Source organism: Penicillium soppii, assembly GCF_028829465.1.
Source record: "Penicillium soppii strain IBT 18220 chromosome Unknown utg000006l, whole genome shotgun sequence".
NCBI lineage: Eukaryota > Fungi > Ascomycota > Eurotiomycetes > Eurotiales > Aspergillaceae > Penicillium > Penicillium soppii.
This window is the reverse complement of record NW_026643236.1, coordinates 4,329,254-4,348,725: the sequence shown is the minus strand read 5'-3', so window position 1 is coordinate 4,348,725 and position 19,472 is coordinate 4,329,254. Positions and strand designations below refer to the sequence as shown.

The 19,472-nt window shown below is 48.8% G+C and overlaps 7 protein-coding genes across 7 annotated transcripts; 3 read left to right on the top strand and 4 right to left on the bottom strand.

Moving 5' to 3' along the window:
* Positions 1-2,034: 2,034 nt before the first annotated feature.
* Positions 2,035-2,459, bottom strand: nhp6 (high-mobility group nucleosome-binding protein; the record flags this gene model as incomplete). The annotated part of the gene is made up of 3 exons (XM_057244549.1): positions 2,035-2,195; positions 2,244-2,339; positions 2,399-2,459. 3 exons carry the CDS (start codon positions 2,457-2,459, stop codon positions 2,035-2,037), a joined length of 318 nt encoding a protein of 105 aa, XP_057096087.1.
* Positions 2,460-5,145: 2,686 nt separating this feature from the next.
* On the bottom strand, positions 5,146-5,974 carry N7529_009021 (centromere protein H; the record flags this gene model as incomplete). Its single annotated transcript, XM_057244548.1, has 2 exons — positions 5,146-5,738; positions 5,797-5,974. 2 exons carry the CDS (start codon positions 5,972-5,974, stop codon positions 5,146-5,148), a joined length of 771 nt encoding a protein of 256 aa, XP_057096086.1.
* A 232-nt stretch (positions 5,975-6,206) lies between these two features.
* On the top strand, positions 6,207-10,156 carry atg11 (autophagy protein ATG11; the record flags this gene model as incomplete). The annotated part of the gene is given in 3 exon segments (XM_057244547.1): positions 6,207-6,288; positions 6,307-6,482; positions 6,548-10,156. The coding sequence occupies 3 exon segments, from the start codon at positions 6,207-6,209 to the stop codon at positions 10,154-10,156; spliced, it is 3,867 nt and encodes a 1,288-aa protein (XP_057096085.1).
* Positions 10,157-10,684: 528 nt separating this feature from the next.
* Positions 10,685-11,737, bottom strand: N7529_009019 (uncharacterized protein; the record flags this gene model as incomplete). The annotated part of the gene is made up of 1 exon (XM_057244546.1): positions 10,685-11,737. One exon carries the CDS (start codon positions 11,735-11,737, stop codon positions 10,685-10,687), a length of 1,053 nt encoding a protein of 350 aa, XP_057096084.1.
* A 381-nt stretch (positions 11,738-12,118) lies between these two features.
* On the top strand, positions 12,119-14,605 carry N7529_009018 (uncharacterized protein; the record flags this gene model as incomplete). Its single annotated transcript, XM_057244545.1, has 1 exon — positions 12,119-14,605. The coding sequence occupies one exon, from the start codon at positions 12,119-12,121 to the stop codon at positions 14,603-14,605; it is 2,487 nt and encodes an 828-aa protein (XP_057096083.1).
* Positions 14,606-14,915: 310 nt separating this feature from the next.
* Positions 14,916-16,443, bottom strand: N7529_009017 (Alpha/beta hydrolase fold-3; the record flags this gene model as incomplete). Its single annotated transcript, XM_057244544.1, has 2 exons — positions 14,916-15,888; positions 15,950-16,443. The coding sequence occupies 2 exons, from the start codon at positions 16,441-16,443 to the stop codon at positions 14,916-14,918; spliced, it is 1,467 nt and encodes a 488-aa protein (XP_057096082.1).
* A 1,418-nt stretch (positions 16,444-17,861) lies between these two features.
* N7529_009016 (cytochrome P450) lies at positions 17,862-18,223 on the top strand (the record flags this gene model as incomplete). The annotated part of the gene is made up of 2 exons (XM_057244543.1): positions 17,862-18,043; positions 18,073-18,223. The coding sequence occupies 2 exons, from the start codon at positions 17,862-17,864 to the stop codon at positions 18,221-18,223; spliced, it is 333 nt and encodes a 110-aa protein (XP_057096081.1).
* Between the last annotated feature and the right edge of the window lie 1,249 nt (positions 18,224-19,472).

Below are 19,472 nucleotides of genomic sequence, written 5' to 3'. Positions count from 1 at the left end.
CGTCCAGTCATTTGATAGCGCCCCACAATATCTTAGAGCCTCATAATAACATGAAATTCTATTCCTAGATCACCCCTTACAGGAAAGTAGAATGAACTGCAAGAATATATAGAGTTATACTACATCCCACCCGCATGAGAATTACGCTTAGAGTTACTGTTTCCAAATGCTGAGGCCTAATACTGAAAATGCTTCCTCTTATAGATTCTGATAGGGGATGGCCCGAAAAAGATCCACTGCAGAGACTAATCGTCATCTGTTTCCTTTTTGTTCATTTTAAGCCGTGTTGTCAGAATACATGGTGAAGATAGAGATAGCGAATTAGCCCAAGATAAATGTGACCTATTTGTAGAGAACTGCCTAAACAAACGTGTGACTGAGATACCAATCGCCGGTGCCATGCAATTCATGAACTGGCACCACAAGCGGCTTTGTTTCGGCGCTTTCTTGGCCATGCATCAGGCTTGCTTGTCTCATCGGCTGGTGAGACATCAGTACCTGTGGTCAGTTTCTCGAGATATGAAGTTTGGTCAGCTATGTTGAGGTTCAACACACCAAACAACGACTAGCTGTGACATTCCTATGCCGATGATGTGACACCACGACGATGGAGAATTGAGCTGCGGTTGAAACAGCGTTGAAAACGGCGAGGCTCAATCAAAGATTGCGTTAGCGTGTCGTCGTTGCATCATATTTTAGAGCTCCACATCGTCGCCACCCTAGATCGCATCAAAGACCCGGCGCAAACGTATCAAGATGCCATCATACTGGATATGTTAAAGCCTAAAACCGTACCTACACAGGTACATATCAACTCGTCGTCGCCTGTATTGCCAAGGGTCTAGATCGTATTGAAAGGCACAACTGATGCACGTCATATCGCCACACATTGCATATATCAAAGGCCCGGGCCGGGCCGACTTACGCAGGTGTCTAACGAATCGTCGTTGCCTCGTATCTTCGAGGGCTATATCATTTCGAAGGCCTGGATCCGATCAATATAGCCCTGAGTTGTATTGTTCGCGTATAAATCACATCACCAGCACCCTAGATCGACTTACCATAGATCGCATTGTCTCCGTCTCCGAACGCACCTGAGTTCTATATCACGCCTGAGCACCGGATCTCAGCCCGCTGTCAATGTTCACAGGCACCTTCGACCTTCGACCAATGTTCCTGGTATCGAATTTGTTAATCCCAGTTGGATTTGATTCCGGTCTGTGCATCTTTGCTGCGAGATGTGTCGGGTTTGTATTGGTCCTGTCATGTGTATTTGCCCTAGACAATCTCTTAGACTCGACATTCGAAAAACGTCGTCGATGATTTTGGGCCTGGTGGTCTAAGTTCTACTTGGCAACCCCAGGCAGCGAAAATTCCCCCAATGGCCCGGAAGCACGTTGTCATAGCTGGGAGCATCTTGGCATCCGATAGTCCGAGTGATCGCGTTTCACGAAGCTTTTGTTGGCTCATCTGCGAACTTCAGTCCCAATATAACATATCTAGCCAATAGTAAGGCAATAATCAGAAGCTCGTCAGTAGAACTTGGAGTGAGAAAAAAACAAACTCAAGGTTAAACTTCAAGCTTCGCCCCCGGATTTTAGGGCGGTGAATGACGCAGGCGGTCAGCCCCGCCCCGATTTTGTGGGTCTCCAGCTCCGGAGAGCTACCCGGAGCTCCCTCAAGACTCTGCAGAGAATTCAAAGCTCAACCGAGGCAATTTTGAAGCAATCCTCAATTGACATCGAAGTGTTCAGGATACTACAGCTTCAGCTCGAGTTAATCTACGCTTTTGTGAATAAGGCTAAAAGCAAAACTGTGTGGACATGTCACACTTGGAAAAAGTGTTTTCCCATTGCTAACTTAATACCCTTCAATATGGGCAAAGAGAGGAACAGATCAGAATCAAAGAAACCCCTCCGTCCATCAAACCCAGAAGCCGTGCACGAAACCATCCGAAAAAATAAAACCAGAGGAAACCATTAAAGAAACACAAACGCCTAAAGGCCGAAGACGAAGTGAAGCTAGAGAGGCAATTTAAGAGGATTCCTCCTCCTCATCATCGTCAGGCTTAGCAAGATAAGCTGCCTTCTCCTCTTCGTAGCGCTTCTTGTCCTTGGCAGCCTTATCATCGTAGGGCTTGCGGTCGGTCTCGCTCAGAGCCTTCCATCTGTCACCAAGCTGCTTGCCGACCTGGCCTGTAGGGTTGTTAGAGATTTCCAATTAAACACAGTCAAGTCACATACCGAAGCTGATGCCGGGGTTCTCCTCGCGAACCTTATCGCGGTTGTCATTGGCAAAGAACATGTAGGCGGAGAGACCACGCTTGGGGGCGTTGGGATCTGTTTAGCAAGTCAGTTCCATGAACAGCGCGTTCAATGATTTCATGAGATAGACATACCCTTCTTGCGGCGAGCCTGGCGCTTCTCGGGGGCCTTGCGGGTAGACTTCTCCTTAGGCATGATGACTGTTGAAGATTAGACGCGATCGAGGAAGATTTGTGGTGCAAGTGATCTATGGAGGGGAAATATAGAGGTGTAATAGTAAAGAGTAAGGATATTTCCGCACAATTGATATGCGTAGGAAGAAGATAATTGTTGTTATGGGGAAAAGTGAGAAGGGGGGAAGACGCGACGAATTGGTGATCAGTCGCGTTGCGCGCAAACCCGAGCACTTGCGACCGCGGGAAAATGCAGAATGGAGATGATAGGGGTGGATTCGACTTACTTGAATTTGACGTTCAAGATATTAAATGTGTTTGTAAAAAAAAGAAACTATTGGTTTTCTGTTAGTGAGCTGAGCAAAAGATATGTAGCTTGACAGCGCGACCGCGAGGTTGCGCATTGAGGAAAAAAAGACATTGACAATGAGATGGAAATAGAAGGCTCTTCAGGTCAAGAAGATTTGGTAAAAAAAGGAAATGTGGTGGTGGTGGAGGAAATGCGACTCAATAGTGTTGATAATGTTTATATAGAAGGGGATATGCAGTACCTTTTTTTTGTATGGGAAGAATTGTATGGGGAGTTGGTAGTGTAGGAAGATAGTAAGAGAGGAAAAGAGTAGAGGGGGGAGGGCCGTAGTAGTAGCAAAGAGAGGGGACGCACAGCAAGGGCCATTTCGCTGACTGGCTGAGGGAATGTAATACTGGTAATTTACAATCCCTCTCCTAATCATCATAGAACCATGCCGATTTCAGTCTGATTTCTGCGATTGATCTCTGAATTGGCATTGATATCATTCGAGTTTTGGCTCATTGATCTATTTACTCTTTTTCCCATACAAAAACTATGCTCAAGGAGCCAAATGAGAGAGACACATAAATACAGTGATATGAAATGAGCCCATCATTCCGGACTCTATGGTGGAGAATTACGTCTCGCTCCGTCTTATTAATAAACCGCGCAAACGTACTGAGTACAGGTACACAGTACGCGGTATTTCATAGTAGCCTTGTTTCTCCAGCAGGTATCTAGTACTTGGTATTACCGGCCTACAGTCCCTTAATGTGCAGTCTCCCATGGTGATGCTGTATTTATTATTACTTCTCACCCCCATTTCAATGAAATGAATATTTGCCAACTTAAACGATATCAAAGACAGTATCAGTCTTTATACCATGACTTATAAATGAGCTATGATGTATGAAAGGTGATGGTACAATATTAAACATCGTAAGTGACCTAATCGGCATGAAAAAATAGACATGAAGACAGACATGAAATAAGATCAATGAAATCCACATAAGGAAGAGATGCCGAACGCGAAATTTTTTCTGATTAGGCATCTTTTTGAACAGATCCTTGCTAACTATACCAAATCAGCTCGTTTAGGTAGCCAAAAAAGCGTGTGATGGCTCTAGTAGTCCTCCGCAAGGTCATGTGTACATACTTGTATAAGTACCTTTGCTCTCTTAGAAAAACCAGGTGCCAGGCCAACATCTTCGGTACAGTCCCATGCCCTCAAGTTGAAAGATTTGGATTTTCGCAAAAAAACGTCTACTTAAGCTCTCGGTGTCAAAGCAATAGCTATTGTTCCAGCGATTTGTGTAATGGAGTAAACCCAATCATAGAGCCAAGGTGTGTACTCCGTACATAGCGGTAGTATCTTAAGGCAAGGGCGGACGGTTGCTAATCATGAGCGTGGCGTACCCTTTTAGCGTAACCACTAATTGGAAACACGGCCGGAGAGGTACCAGAGTAAATCCACGGGTATTAACATTGCTTACTCCGTACCCTCTTGCGCACTGTAGATTTATTCTGATATGTTATAGTTAGATCGAGAGGGGTGGACAGATAGTATAGGGCGGCTATGTTTATCGTTATCCCAGATCAATACCAAATTACTAGTACTGCACCAAGTGAGACAAGGGAAAACAGGCTAATAATATTGTATAAGTCGATCTTAGACTCCTTCCTTACAGAGCCGGATCACACCATCATCACAAGCTAATTAGAGTACAAGTGTATGGACATCATCTCCATGACTAGACCGTATCACATATTACACCCCTACCCCTTGGGTTGTTAGATTAGAAGTCAATAATCTTCCAGATGGTACTCCGCACTAGCATGCAGCCTAATGCAAACATACTCTGTACGACATAGTCCAAGGGAGTCGATAGATCAAGAACAACCATTTTATTTATATTCTTCCATAAGAGCGCATAGGCCACATTCCCTATGTATGTACCTTTCACTTAGTTACTTACCACACTCACTACAGTACGGCAGTATCAATGTTTGAACCCCACTTGTATTGATGTTCCTACCATTCCGAGAGGAGCGTCATAGAGTCGCGTCTGTATTCTGAATATAAGTACTCCGTACGGAGTTAAAATAAGTAAATTTATGTTGATTTTGCTTGGCAGATGAGTTAGGCTCGACACACAGAGCCCTTACTTTACTAACGAAATCTTACATGCTGTTCTACACCGACATATGTGAATAATTGGAGTGATGTACCTAGGTAGACGTGGGTCAGCCTTTGAAATTATCATCCAGTCCACTGATCCAATTCTAATTTACCATGTAATAGACAGAATTAGACAGAATTAGACAGAATTAGAATGTTTCAAAACTTGGGTATTGTACGCGATTTGAAATAAAGAGCCGCGCGAAACAAACGCGTTAAAAAAGAAAAACAAACATCTCAGTCATCACTTTCATCTATCACCAACGCGCGAAGCATGTCGTCATCAGCCCAATTCAATCCACTCCCAACTACCACTGCGCTTGCAATATTCTTCATGGTTTCCCACTGAGCTTTGCGAGACTTTAAATCCACTTCCAGCTCTTCAAGTTGAAACAGTTGGGAATCCTCAAGCTTCTCTCTCCAGGATGAATCTTGTTTCGTGAGCTCTAGTAGCTGGCGCACTAGTTGCTGATTTTCGCGGTTGATCTCTAGATTCTCTACTTCAATGTCGGAGATCTGCTTAATCACCAAGTCATGTGCCGAGGCAAGATTCTCATGGGCGAGTGTAAGCACATCGCGACGGTTCAGTAGATGAAGAAGTGCCCTATCGTATTTCTCAATAAGACCGTGGTCTAGCCCGGGGATTTTCGGTACGTACCTCTCGGCAGGAGTAGTAGCCTTCAGGTGAACGGCTTTAAGGATCGGATCAGTCATGAGGATCGTCTGGACGGCCTTCCTCCTGACCGTGTACGTAGATCGCGCCTCCAGGAGCTCACGCTCCGCGATCGCAAGTTGCGCTTCGGCATCTTCGCCCGAAAATGTTTCCAAGTCTAAAGTAAGAAAATGAATTAGAAAGGGATCAATAAAATCATAGACTCCATGCCATACCTTGTTCGAGAAATGCCTTTTCCAGTTGCTGTTCCTGTATCTGGTTGTAGAGCTGTAGGACCAAAGCCTCTTTGTCAGATAAAGGCACAATATCGCGAGAGTCATCTGCAGCGTAATCAAGTAGCGTCACCTCACCCGCTTGCAGGTGAGGCAGTGACTGGCCATGTTTTGCAGCCATAAACGCCAGATCCTATGATGGTTGGCGCATCTTGTGATGAGAAGGGCCCGGAGGCGGTGGACAAGCTTTCCCCGGCACAAGCGTCGCTCCGCAACGCTTACCATCGTCCAAAGGCCAGCCTGATCGGGGGCTTCAGGATTCTTTCATTTTATTTGATTTTCTCTCATATGTCATCTTCTTTGAGAAAATCACTTCACATTTCTCTTTTACTTTCACTGAAGCGGCGGGGGGTATGTCGCTGCACATCTACATTGCTCACACGGGCGAGCATTTCCTGGCAGACCCCGTAGCTTTCGCCTCGTATGTCCATTCCTGTATCATCTAGATTTGAGTACCTCATTACTTCCGCTTTATGGTACTATGTGATCACCAGCTGACGCAGTTCATTGTCTCTAGTCCCGATGCTTTGAAGTTATGGATTGTTCGCCATACTTCTATCCCACCGCCACGGCAAATTTTGATGACCGCCCGGGGAAAGAATGTGAAAATACAAACTCTCGCTACCGAGGTATGGAGTGATCGATGTGGAGATTGTGATTCGGGCTTGAACTAACATAAAGGCAACCACTGCAGAACGAGATCTTTGTATACGACCGACAATATATTAGCGAACCAGGTGACGTCGAGTTTCCAGAACTGCCCCCGCCTGAGCCATTTCAACCTGGTAGTCCTCCAGCAACTCTCAAAGACCAAAACGACCTGCAGGCATGGCGAAACCTTTATATGGCACGGCGGAACTGGGCACTGGATTTGTCTAGCCGCTGTGGATCAATTGATAAGAGCATCCGAGAACATAACGAGCGGACCGATATTATCAACCGGGCAGTTGGCGTGGCTCTCGAGAATCTCAAGTCTCATGTCGGCAACTTAGAACATCGGTTCCAAGAGGCGCAGTCATGGGCGAACAATCTTTTGGAAGAGCAGCGGGTGGCCCTGGATGGCTGGCAGCAAGCTCTTTCCACGTTGGACAACATACCAGCGCGCAAGGATTTTCCGCTCTTAGGACGTCCGTCCACCCCTAAGATGGACAAGGACCGGTCAACCGGAACACTTCGTGACTTCGTTGACGTGGACGAGGTTCAACGGGCTGGAGCAGAGGCAGCGACTGTGTCGCCGATCTTTGCTGACAACGTCCAGGGCATTGAGGACACTATCGGCGGTATTGCTTCAGATACTCAGCAATTGGCGAACGAGGCACTTACTCCGGATTTTGAAGGGGTGGACGGACTCCTTGAGGAGGTAGAGACCATCGCCAAGAAGATCGGATCAGATTATGAACATGTCCTTGGTCTTCCAAACAATCAAAAGACGTTAGCCAATATATCACGGCTTGCATTCAATCACACCCAAGACCTACTTCCATCCCTGGCAGAGTTCGGGGCAGAGCTTCAAGCCGGACTAGAGCAGGCTGTGCAGCGCCGAGGAACCGCGGAGAGAACGGCCATCGAACACATGCGCACGATTTCCTCCCTTGAATCCAGGCTTGCCGATGCTCATGGGCGACTAGTCAATTTGGATGTGGATAGCAACGCCTTCGATGTGATCTACTCTGTTTTCCAAATGCCAATGGTTTATGGGTCCATTCTCATTGAATCTGTGCGGCGACGAGAGTGGAGCGAAAAGATCAAAACCGACTCTTTGACTCTAGCCGAGGAGATGGCGATTTTGAGAGATGAAGAACAACGCCGAAGAAAGAAATGGCTGAAAAATATGGGTGACTTCATGACCGTCACGGATTCCACTACTCCAGGGATCGAAGTGAATCTTCAGGGCCAAGATGACCAGTGGCCCGAAGTAGCTAGGAAAGAGATTGAGTATTATATTGACGATTTAAAGACGACTCATTCCATGGCAAATCTCGCGGAAGAGCTGAGCCAACAACTCAAGGAGCTGGATTCACCAACTCGACAGCAGAGAAGGCGAGCCAAGGCGTTCAAACAAGGCAGTGTTTTTGACTTGAGCCGCAGCTCTATATTACGTGCGGATGACTCCGTTCGAAGTCTGCAAGAAGAGAAGACAAAATTGGAAGAGAAACTCAAAGGGTCTGACAGTCGCGTCCGGAAGTTGGAAGATCTTCTACATCGCCAAAGTCAGATGAGTCGGCCATCGAGTGGTAATTTTGGCCCGGACTTCCCTGGTTCCCCTGCTTCTCCGCATCCCGATGCACTCTCAAGGCGATCCTCCGTCTCGTCAAGACGAGTCTCAGCAACCCAGTCTTCCGAAGACAAGGCACTTATTCAGCGTATTGTTATCCTCGAGGCGGAATTGGCGCGGCTTCACAACGAAACCCACGCCGAACGTCAAACCAACTCAGATAAGTTCCAAGAAGCCCAATCTACCAAAAAAGACCTAATTGGCAACCTCGAAGCTCGCCAACGCGAATTTGAAGATGAACGCCGCTATATGGACGCGGAGTTGAAGAAATTTAGGCTTCGTACGGAGGAAATGGAGGAAGAGCTCGACCGACTCATGGATAGCCGAGAAAATGGCACACAAGAAGCTTACGAGCGGATACAGCAACTCGAGATCGAGCTCCAGGAGGCGCATGCCAACTCTACCGAAGACAGACAAAAGATTATTGATCTTAATGCAGATATCCAGACCAGACAGGAGAAAGAAAAAACCCTGCTTTCCAAGGTTCATGATCTTGAAAGTCAGCAATCGGAGTTGCAGCAAAATCATCAAGACAATTACCGGGCTCTCCAGGCTGTTTTCATGAAACTGTCACCCGGAGAAACCGCGCCCGCCGAACTTTCAGATATCATCAAAGCCATCAAGGTTTTGTCTGAGGACCTGTCAATCCGCGCCAAAAGCGCAGAGGAAAATGCGACTCTAGCAATTGCTGAGAACAAGACCTTTGGACAGCAGATTATCAAATTTGAGTCCGAAGTAGAAGAGCGGACGAAGAGCTTGGAAGAATGCGAGTCTAAATCATCGAAACTGGCCAAGGATCTTTCCGATGCCTTACATAACAAGATTGCACAAGATCGAAAACAAGCAGACTTAGCTCAGAAGCTGGTCGAGGCCGAGAATCAAGCTCTGGAATTGAAGGACCAAGCCGCTGAGTGGAAGAGAAAGGCAGGGACCCCTTCGGAGACAGAGCAACAGGCTGTGGCGCGGTCTGAGGCTCGGGGTGCCAAGTCATATGAGCTCTCCAAACAATTAATCACCCAGGTTGAGAAGCTAGGTCGAATGCTCGAGCAATTAGGCTTCACTATAATTCAACAGGAGGGCCAGCTTGTTGTGCAGCGTGCTTCAAAGCTCACCGCTTCTTCAAGCCTGGGTGAAAGTCTTGCTCAATCAGGCATTGTGTCCTTGAAGCCTGACCCCGCGCTTCTGGGCTGGATGCGAGCCGAAAGCGTGGAGAATGAAGAATCCCTTTTCATTGCTTTCATGGAAAGCTTGGCTCAATTTGATGTCGGCGTTTTTGGTGATGTTGTTGTGAAGCGCGTGAAGGACATCGAAATCCTGGCGCGCAAGTGGCAGAAAGAAGCCAGAGGCTACCGTGACAAATACCACCGCATCCAGAGCGAAGCTCATGACAAGATTGCCTATCGATCTTTCAAGGAGGGCGACCTTGCTCTCTTCCTTCCCACTCGCAACCAGGCCATTCGCTCTTGGGCAGCCTTCAACGTGGGCGCGCCTCACTATTTCCTCCGCGAACAAGATTCCCATAAGCTTCAAGCCCGAGACTGGCTCCTCGCTCGCATTACCAAGATCGAGGAGCGAGTTGTAGATCTTTCCAAGTCAATGAGTGGTGTTGTTCCAGACCGGCGCTCCCTCGGAGACGCCAGCGACGGCGCCTCCCTGGATGACGAGAATCCGTTCGAGCTATCAGACGGCCTACGTTGGTACCTACTAGATGCCGTGGAAGAGAAGCCCGGTGCGCCTGCTACCCCAGGTATAGCGAAGAGCACAGTTGCTTCGGCGCATGTTGACGCTAAGGGTAGCATCCGTCTCAAGCGTGGTACAGACGAAGGTGGCGTGGCCAAGACCCTATCCAGGAGCCTTGACAGCCGCCGCGATAGCTCGAATTCTAAACGCGGGACCCCAACACCATCACAGCATGCCGTGGAGTCCACCACTGACCTAGTTCGGCCTGCCGAAGGTGATGCCGGCTCGCGGCATAGGGAGGCAGCTCCGACCGACGAGGTTCGCCGTGACCAGCTCTCCGGCCCGTGAAAAGTAGGAACCGACTTACTTGCCTTCCGTCTTTTCCGGGTCTGCTTTTGTTATTCTTTTGATTGCGAAGCTAACGCGCTTTGTCTGGCCCAGGGTTCTATGTCTGCCTCGCCTCAACCCAACATAAGTGGCGCCGCTTCCTCGCCATCAACACCCGGCCGTCGACATAACAGTCGATCTCGCCCCTGGGAGAAGTTGTGGTCTTTAGACTATCGGCTAGAGGGCGGCACGTCATAGACTGTTCTTAAAAACTTTTGGCCATTGGTTTTTCACCTGCCATGCTACCAGGAGTTTCATTTACTTGCATTTGTCGTTTGAAATTTGTTGTTTCCAAGCTATTTCCAGATACCCACCAATGCAATATATCCTTGAATACCCTCATCTATGATATTGAACTAGGTCGTGCAAGGGCGCGGTGTGCGGACTAACAAGCCCATCATTGCCCAAAGCTACCCAGAGTAGTTTTACATAAGTATATAGCAAGACACAGCAATAGTGGATGAAATGAGTCCATGAAACTATAGACAATTAATCTAATTGTTCCATGCCACCCATGTCGTCCCAGAAACGACTGAAGTCCACGTTTTCATCTTCGAACATCTGCTTTGCTTGCAACATCGCAGACCGCTGCCGCTCCGCAGTGAAGCCACCGGGCTGTGAGCTCTCCCATTGGATTAACTCAACCCAGCGGAGAAAGAGATCCTCCTTGCCCATTTCGGTCAATTTCTCCTTGAATGCGAGAATCTGGTCCCGCTGAACGGAGCGTGTCTGGCCGGCGGGGGTATTCTCGTCCCCAACCCGCCAGATCAACCACCCATCAGCATCAGTGTTGACCAGCACCGCAGTGCGGAACTCGTCAAGCTGCACACCGTCACCCCGACGAGTACGATCAACGAGAGCGTGAGCGCGGATCATGGCAGCATAGTCAAGGTTCCAATCCTCATCAACGAGCAAGTACCCAGTCTTGCCAACGCGCTCAGGAGTGACGGCGGCAACGATCTTGTCACGGCGCGCCTCATCTTCACGGATCCACTTGTTGCGCTCGAGGTTCTTGCTCCAGCTGCGGTGGCTGCGACGGACGATGACCTCACGCTCACGGAATCCGACCGCGCGGCGCCAGCGCACGGGCCCCTTGATAAAATTAATTGGCCATGACAGGAACATGGTCACGAGCAAGTAGTCGAGAGCCAAAGTTCCAGTCCGCATAATAACAATTTGCGCCGCTTCTGTCCACGGGGTTGCGGCCGTGTCCACGGTCATAGAGCTTTGTAGTCCGATCAGCGTTGCCACGAGGGCTGGGTATGTGCTGATGCCCATGTACACGCGCCACCCGATCACGGCACCGACTATCAGGTTGACGATCAAGGGCACAGTAAAGGTCTGCCGTTTCAGTTCTTCTGCTGTGGTATCGATGTGGACCAGATATACTTCGTTGGGGGATAACGGTTCGACGAAGGGTTTCAAGGCTTCTGGGACTTTTGTGAATGGTGGGATGGGACCTGAGGATGCGGAGTTGGGTGTTGAGGCGCCAGAGGATGTTGGTGTTTTGCTGCGACCGGATCGCCGCGAGGATTTCGCCATTGTGAGGATGAAAAGGTGAGAGTAGAAAAGGGATATAATGAGTTGTCCTGGATACCATTCAAGTAGGTGTATGAGAAGAGACGGGACGCGTTGCTTTTATCGAAGCTTTGGGGTATATAGGGTCGATGCAAATAGACTTGTCACATGCCCGAGGTCATTTGGATATCAATAAGGTTGTTGATACGGAGTACTCTCCTGATATATTTTGCTGAAACAGAAGAAACCGTTTGAAGTTGATGTAGATGTAATGCAAGATTTCGGAACCTAACCACATCGGGGAATGAGGGATCTCCATATTTACCTTCACTTCTTCAGTGTCACATCGCGCTTCCCTTCCTTATTTTCAATACATGTGAATCCTCTGCAAGGGGCAATTTTGCCATGTCGTTCGAAAAAAATTCTGCTTTTCGAGACAGACAACCACCATCACCTTTCCGATACGCGTCGAAATACGATAAACTTGATCTACATGCGAAGCTTCCATCACCGGAACAGGGTGGCGTGCATTCGAGACATGCTATCCGTCCAAGATCTCTAGCTCAGTCTTATCGAGACGCATCCAGACAAGTCATGGCAACCGCCGACGCAGAATCCGCATCAGTGACGACACCAAGTCCGCGACAGCAGCGGCAACCACGTAACGCGTTCGCTCCGTACCAGATCTCACCTCCTCCCTTCGAACTTCAAGACGCCTATAAACGAATCCAAGAAGACGAGATGCTGCTGTCCGATTACGTGCGCGACGATGACTCGGACAGACAGCGCATCGCGCGCCGCCCATCAAGCCGGAGCCACCAGGCGTCTTCTCAAGCCAATGAGACGAATAGCGACAGGGAAATTGCCAATGGGCATCATAATTTTAATATGGACTTTGGCGGCGACCTCGGCGACTATAGAAATCAGAAGAGCAGAGATTACACCAAGGATGAAGAGCGCCTCAAGCGTGCCACAGGCCAACCTTCGCCGGTTTTCAGCAAAGCTCAAGTCGGTCGAGATGCCTCGAGGGCAGACAGCTGGCGAAGGCGCAAAGAAGCGGAGGCTGAGGTGGACAATGATGTGCCTGAGAATGACGGTAACCTTGGTCCTTCCGGTCCCTCGCCGAATTTACCGTCTGGTTGGGGTTACCGGGCAGGTCACCGGCAAGAATGGGAGCGCAAATTTAGCCCTCCTACTGCGCCCCAACAACAGGAGGAGCAAACAGTAAACGGTCGCTGGTCAGGGCCTACCATGAGAACGGCGTCCGATCCACCCTCTAAGCCTACGCGTACCTCTGCTCATTCACCAGCTCGACACAGTCTTCAAGCACGGAATGCTCTCGAAGAACGTATTGCCAATTTTAGCAAGCAGACAACACAGGAAGGACTGGGAATCAAGGAAACTCGTCCAGTGATTGACTCTGTCCCCAATGGCGGGGAACAAATCCCAAATTCTCCAATTACCATCTACAAAAACTCGTCGTTCACAAGACCGAGTCCCAGTAAGCGCGACTCACGGGACTTACTACGCAGCCTATCCAGAGCCGAAACCCATAAGGCTGAACAAGTCCAAACTCCGGAACCAGCGAAGCTCTTTGAGCGCAAAGTCTACGACAAAACTCCCCGCGTCACAGGTGCCTGGATCGATACTCCTGTGACCCAGCGAGTAGCTGAGAAGGTTGAACTCCCTGAAGATCTGACGAAAGACATTGTCCTTCCGCGGGCGACTAAAGAGACCAAAGAAACAGCACCTCCTACCCAGCCAATAGACAAGACAGCATCGAAGATGGAAGAACCGAAACCGGTACAAAATGCTGAGGAAAAGCATCTGCCCCATCCTCAAGCCGATAAGGAGAAAACATCGAGACCTCCATTGCCTCGGCCCCATCTACCAAAGAGTGCTCTTGAAACAGTCATTGAGGACGCCAGCTCTGGGAAGGACATTGATTTTGGAGATGATACTATCGAGTCTCTGCAAGCAATCATGGATGGGCCAAGTGAGGTCAAAGCCGAGGAACAAGAAGATGATGAAGCCTACGAACAAGCCGTTCTCGCAAGTCTCGAAAAAGCCGACTCAAAACGAACTGATGGCGTCAATTTCAATTCATTAAATGTCAAGCTGAACTCACTGATGAAGCACATCAATGAGGTGAAGCGAGGGCTTGACGGCCTAGAAGACCATGTTAAGCGGGACGTCGAAATTTCATCTCAGCCGAACTTACCAATCAAAGCAACCTCACCGACGCATCTGCACACAGGCGAAACTTGCAAAGGGTGTGGCACAAATTCTGATGGACGGGTCTACGCTGCCGTTCAGATTCCTCGCTTGTTAGAACGGAGTCCTCGATCTCAGCGCCTTCGACCGACTAAACTTTTCTGGTTCATCGTCATTCCACTCTGCTGGTGGGTTATCGAATGTCTGATGACAGATCAATTCAGCCATCCCGACATCTCCGAAACCTGTGAAGGCTACTGCCTACGCCCTGACGCACCTGTTTATCCGTGGGTCACCGTGACAATGCTGTGGCGCTGGTCTCGTTTGTCGACGATCGTCACCCCCATTTTAGCCATTTTTGTTGCCTTCTCTAGACTAGTGACACAATTATTTGGTTTCTCGGATGGTTATGTGGATGATCTGCCCGAGCTTAGGGATATCGTTGGCGAAATCCGCATCAATGGAACTCCAGTCGCGTTTCCCTGGCTGTCGGCACCGACGGCTGCGAACATTGAGCCTCAGATACCACAGCCACAGCTCCAGCAGCCTTCTCAAGTCGAGCAACCTCCTCAGCCCGCCAAGCATATGCTGTGGCCACCTCCAAATGCTTACATCCCACGGCGGGATTCTGACATGGCATCGATGGAGGAGGTAATGGATGCCGATGAATATCTTTAGTCGCCAGGTATACACTTAGGAATTTCCAGCCTTTGCTTTTCTCCTTTGGTATGCTGAAGAGTATTTTTTTTTATGATCTTTATTTCCCACGACTTTAGCGATCGTCTAATACAATGAATGTAGTAATTTATTTACAAGGAAACTAGTTCTCTATAACAATCATTAAATATACAAGGTCATCTAAATCAGTAAGCGCCTAGTGTACACGGCTCGGAAACCGTTCACCGTGGGGATTGCCTGAACATATGTCAACGGGGTATACCGTGAATACATGATGCGAAAAGGTGGGAAAGAAACGGGCTAGCATCACTCATAGTTTTGCTTTCGCATGCCACTCCTTCAGCATCTCGACCTCCGTCTTCAATCGCCAAGCGGCATTTCTCTGCATGAGAGTCTGCGCCTGTTCATCACTGGTTGCACAAGCTTCCTCAATCGGGATGTCCTTGGACGACTGCAACTTGAAGCTCAACCACGTGAGAGTGCCGGCCGATTTCACACGACCGGCAACCGCATCACGACAGAACCCAGAAAATCCCTCGAAGAAGCGGCGGCTCGCCGGGGTTCCCAACATCAGCAGTCCATGGCAGTGCGGCATGCCCTCGAACATTTCTGCGACGAGGGGCACACCAGCCTGGTGAAGACGACGCGCCACAATAAGACCTTCATCTGTGAGGCCTTCCTCGCCAAGAGATATCCAAATCGGCGGCGCATTCTTCCAGAGTTCAGCCGGGGCTGCGAGCGGAGATACCAATGGGTGGCAGATGATACTGGAGTTACAAAAGATGTCCGCGCGAGGCGGAGACACGGGCCAGACGTCGTCTGGGACGAAGGGGATCGTGCTGAATGGAGTATCGTCGGAGGGTTGAGATGGGGGTGCGAGGTAGTCGAGGTATGCGTTCTTATAGCACGACGGCATGGAGCGCGTCACGTCACACCATGGCGAGCTGGTTGCCACGCCTGCCGGCAGTTCGATGGGAACGTCCTTGCCATGGAAGCGAATGGTGTGGGACGCGCGGTCAAGGGTCATGAGTGTTTGGAGAAGAACGAGAGACAGGTTTCCGCCTGCGGAATCGCCAGCGAAGATGATCTTGTTGGCTGGTATGGGCTTGTGGAGCGAGCCCGGGGGCGGGTGAAGGAGAGAGAGGTATGCAGTGAGGGCGTCGACGAGGGCGGCCGGGAAAGGGTTCTGAGGCGCAAGACGGTATCGGACGGAGAAGACGGGGGCGCTGGTCAAGCGCGATAGGTGCGCGAGGGGCACGCGATGGCTGCATGGATCCATGAGGCTAGTGATGCACGTCAGTGGATTCTGGACGGAGAGACGCGGGGGCGTAGAGATACACTCACAAGTATGCGCCTCCGTGGAAGTACAAGACCGTCATGTCGGATGGGGACTCCTCGCGCAGTCTTTCATACTTCACTTCTTCTGAGAGATCGGGCTCCGCGGTATGCTTTCCCACTCCAGCGCGGTACCCTGTCCATTCGCCTTCGACGGGGGTGGCTTCAGGAATATCATAGGTCTCGTTGCCGGTCTTCAAATCTTCAATGGCGCGGAGGACTGCATCGCGGACGTCATCCTCAGGCTGCGGGAGGGTCACCTTGGATATCCACATGGGACCCTTGACGCCAGGGTCACGTATGCCATCGCTCTGGGTTTTGCCAAGCGGTACCCTGGCTGACAGGAATGAGCGGATGATAGTGACTGTCAACTCGGTGCGGAGGTCCTGTTTCCCCTTCACGGGGGACATTTGCGCGCCATGTAGAATAACGGTCTTCAAAATCAATGGAATGCTAGCCAAAATCGCCTTCAGAAGCGCGAAATGACTTTTGGTGGAACTCATGGCAGAAAACCCTAAAAATGATTAGAGAGGACAAAGATCCCGAGAGATCTAAGGCAATCTAATCATTTAAAGATTTCCAAACCGGATTTACTTACTACGTAGTTCCTGAGTGGCGTGCCGAGGTCCAGACAAGACCCCACAGGGCTTATTTCCTGTTTGATCTTTTAAGGTTTTTGGCCGATTCTTCTGGATTTTGAGATCGTTGCAGAGCCCAATTTATTGGTTGATGAAGAATACATATGTAAGGTTTATATCGCATGGAATACAATTTTGTATACATTTAGACTTTGGTCTATGCATATACTCTGCGTATATGTATCATACGGTTAAGCGTGTTTAAACAAGAATGAGATATGATAGCTCATCCATCACATCGAACTACAACCAAGAGAAAAGAAGTGCAGAAGGTCATAAGTCTGATATTATTAGCGTTGGAGTCTTTGTGGGGTGAAAGTTAAATTGCTTACCACTCACTGTTTAGAGTATAGAAAATATTTATTGACCGCGTGCGCCCATGTATTACCAAAGTGGCCAACTTGTATACATAATTTAGGAAACACAACTTTGGGTAGAATGCAAGCCAACTACTGGGCTGAAAATAAACCAGAAATTGGCAGAGCGTGGAGAAAGCTGGAAGCAGACACATAGGCACTATCCTGAAACGTCACATATGGACTCAGTTATGATCAGAACTTGGGCCGAAATTATAACCAATTAGAGGCACTTTGGCGGAGTGGTTAACGCGATGCCCTGCTATGCATTAAATTGTTAGTCTAGGCATTTCCTTCGGGAGCGTGTGTTCGAATCACACAGGTGTCGTTTTTTAAATTTGTTTTTGTCTTTATTGTCATATCTCTGTCTCTTCCCCCTTTATGTTGTCTGTTTGCCATCAGTAACGGGTCGCTTGCATTGTTAAATTTGAATCAAACTAGATGATGGCTCATATATAGTCGGTTACCTTATTGGAATCGAGGGTTAGCAAGCACAAAAGTATTAGGGTCAACCGGGGACTACTATATTTGCCTGCCTTGCGGCTATCTTGATCCCTATTCCCTTCGTTTTTTCTTCTTCTTTTGAAGAAATCATATTTGTGCGCGGGGAGGGTGAAGCAAGTATTCTGGATAGACTTTAGAATTGGTTGAACCCTTCTTTTAATTGAATATGTCTAATCGAGCCAATAAATTCAACTATTGTCAATGTACCATGGGTGTCAATAAGTCTTCACCCACTACCCTCAGGAGATCCTTTCTGTGATTGCCGAGGATGGAGGCTTACGGAAAGAATCTTTGAATAAACTCAAGCTTCTTACCAGTGTGATAAGGAGAGCCAACAGCTCAAGTCGGCCAAAATTGGTACCGCAGACCTTGAATTCTCTGAGAAGCACGCAAGTTTGCTGACAATCTCATTTATTAGTACCCATGGGGCACACAGCCACTAGGGACTTCAATCTGCCATATGGGACCAGAATCGCTATAGGAGAGACGCTTCTGAATCCCGCCTACCAGCTGTGGGATGAGTCGGTCTATCCCAACGCCGATCAATTCGTGCCGGATAGGTTTTTGAAGATGCAGCAGACCCCGGGATCGGAGGCCTACCACAAGTGTGTTTCAACCGGTCCCATTCATATAGGCTTTGGCCATGGAGTTCATTCGTGTCTGGGTCGGATTTTTGCTGTACAAGTCCAACAGATTACCCTCTGTCACCTTCTGCTGAATTAGGACTTGCAGCCGGTGGACGGAAGGCCAAGTCCCGAACCGTTTGGGGTGATGATGATCACTAAAATGATCGGGAAGTTTATATGCGTCGACGCCAGGAAGATGCTCCTCTATGAAGAGAACGAATCGTTCTCGAGAGGAAGTGCAGTGCGGCTGTCAGGGTCAAGACCAAGATGCTGGTTCAGCGTACATCTCTCATCCGTGTACTGTCTGGCTTCTGAACAGTGACCACATCCACCCTTGACAACGTGGCGTACGTTCTACCCGCCCATCTTCGTCTCCGACACCGAGCACAGAGTACTATAGCCAGACTCCACACCTTGTCGCGAAAGCATCCTATCTGGGAGGCCCTACTACGCGCTCACAGGCGAAGGAACATTCTTGGGTCGTACGTACGCTTTCCACTCGCGGATGCCTTGAAGGCTATGAGCTTAGAGAGACTTTATAAGATAGAAATGATTGACCCCACTCCGCTGCCTCCTTGGAGACTCTATATTGCTGTGGCGGCAAGCCCCAAAGTGGATGCATCTTCTTGATGTTTCTGTTGAAAAGGTTGTCGCAAAACTTAAATACATCAATGCAAGCGACCCTTTCCTGGTGGCGACCAGACAATATGAAGGTAGGGGGAGAAAAAAATGACAATAGAGAGAAAATGAAAAAAAAAATGAAAAATCGACACCTGTGTGATTCGAACACACGCTCCCGAAGGAAATGCCTAGACTAACAATTTAATGCATAGCAGGGCATCGCGTTAACCACTCCGCCAAAGTGCCGTATTGCTTATAGTTGTGGTCTCGCGAAGCATACATATTTGGCCAAATGTGTGACATCTAAGTCCACCTCTCTCCAGTGATTTTAGCTACCTACATATGTAAATTATACCTATAGAGGACAATATTGGAGCCCGGAGTAATTATCGTACCTAGGTACGAGGCTTGCAAAATATATAACGGGATCAGCATATGGTGTGCAGATCTATTTGGATTCGATCACCTGGAAATTAATGCATGACAAGGAGACTTCCAGCTGCTTCTTCACGATCTTTTATGGTTGGCTGCAGATATATATAGGGACCGTGATCTGCCATCATTTGAATGTTGGCTTTAATTTCTACGAACCACAGCCATATGGTGCGCGATTTGGGGCTAGACCGAGATTGCGTTATCATTCTGTGAATGACCCCGAGAGTGAGGTCTTTTCCTCTACTGGCTGAATGCCGAAATTGAACCCATATTAGGTTTCTTTTTACGGGAATGCCGAAGATCCACCCTCCCTTCAGCGTAACCGGGGACCCATAAACACCGCAGATCCCGC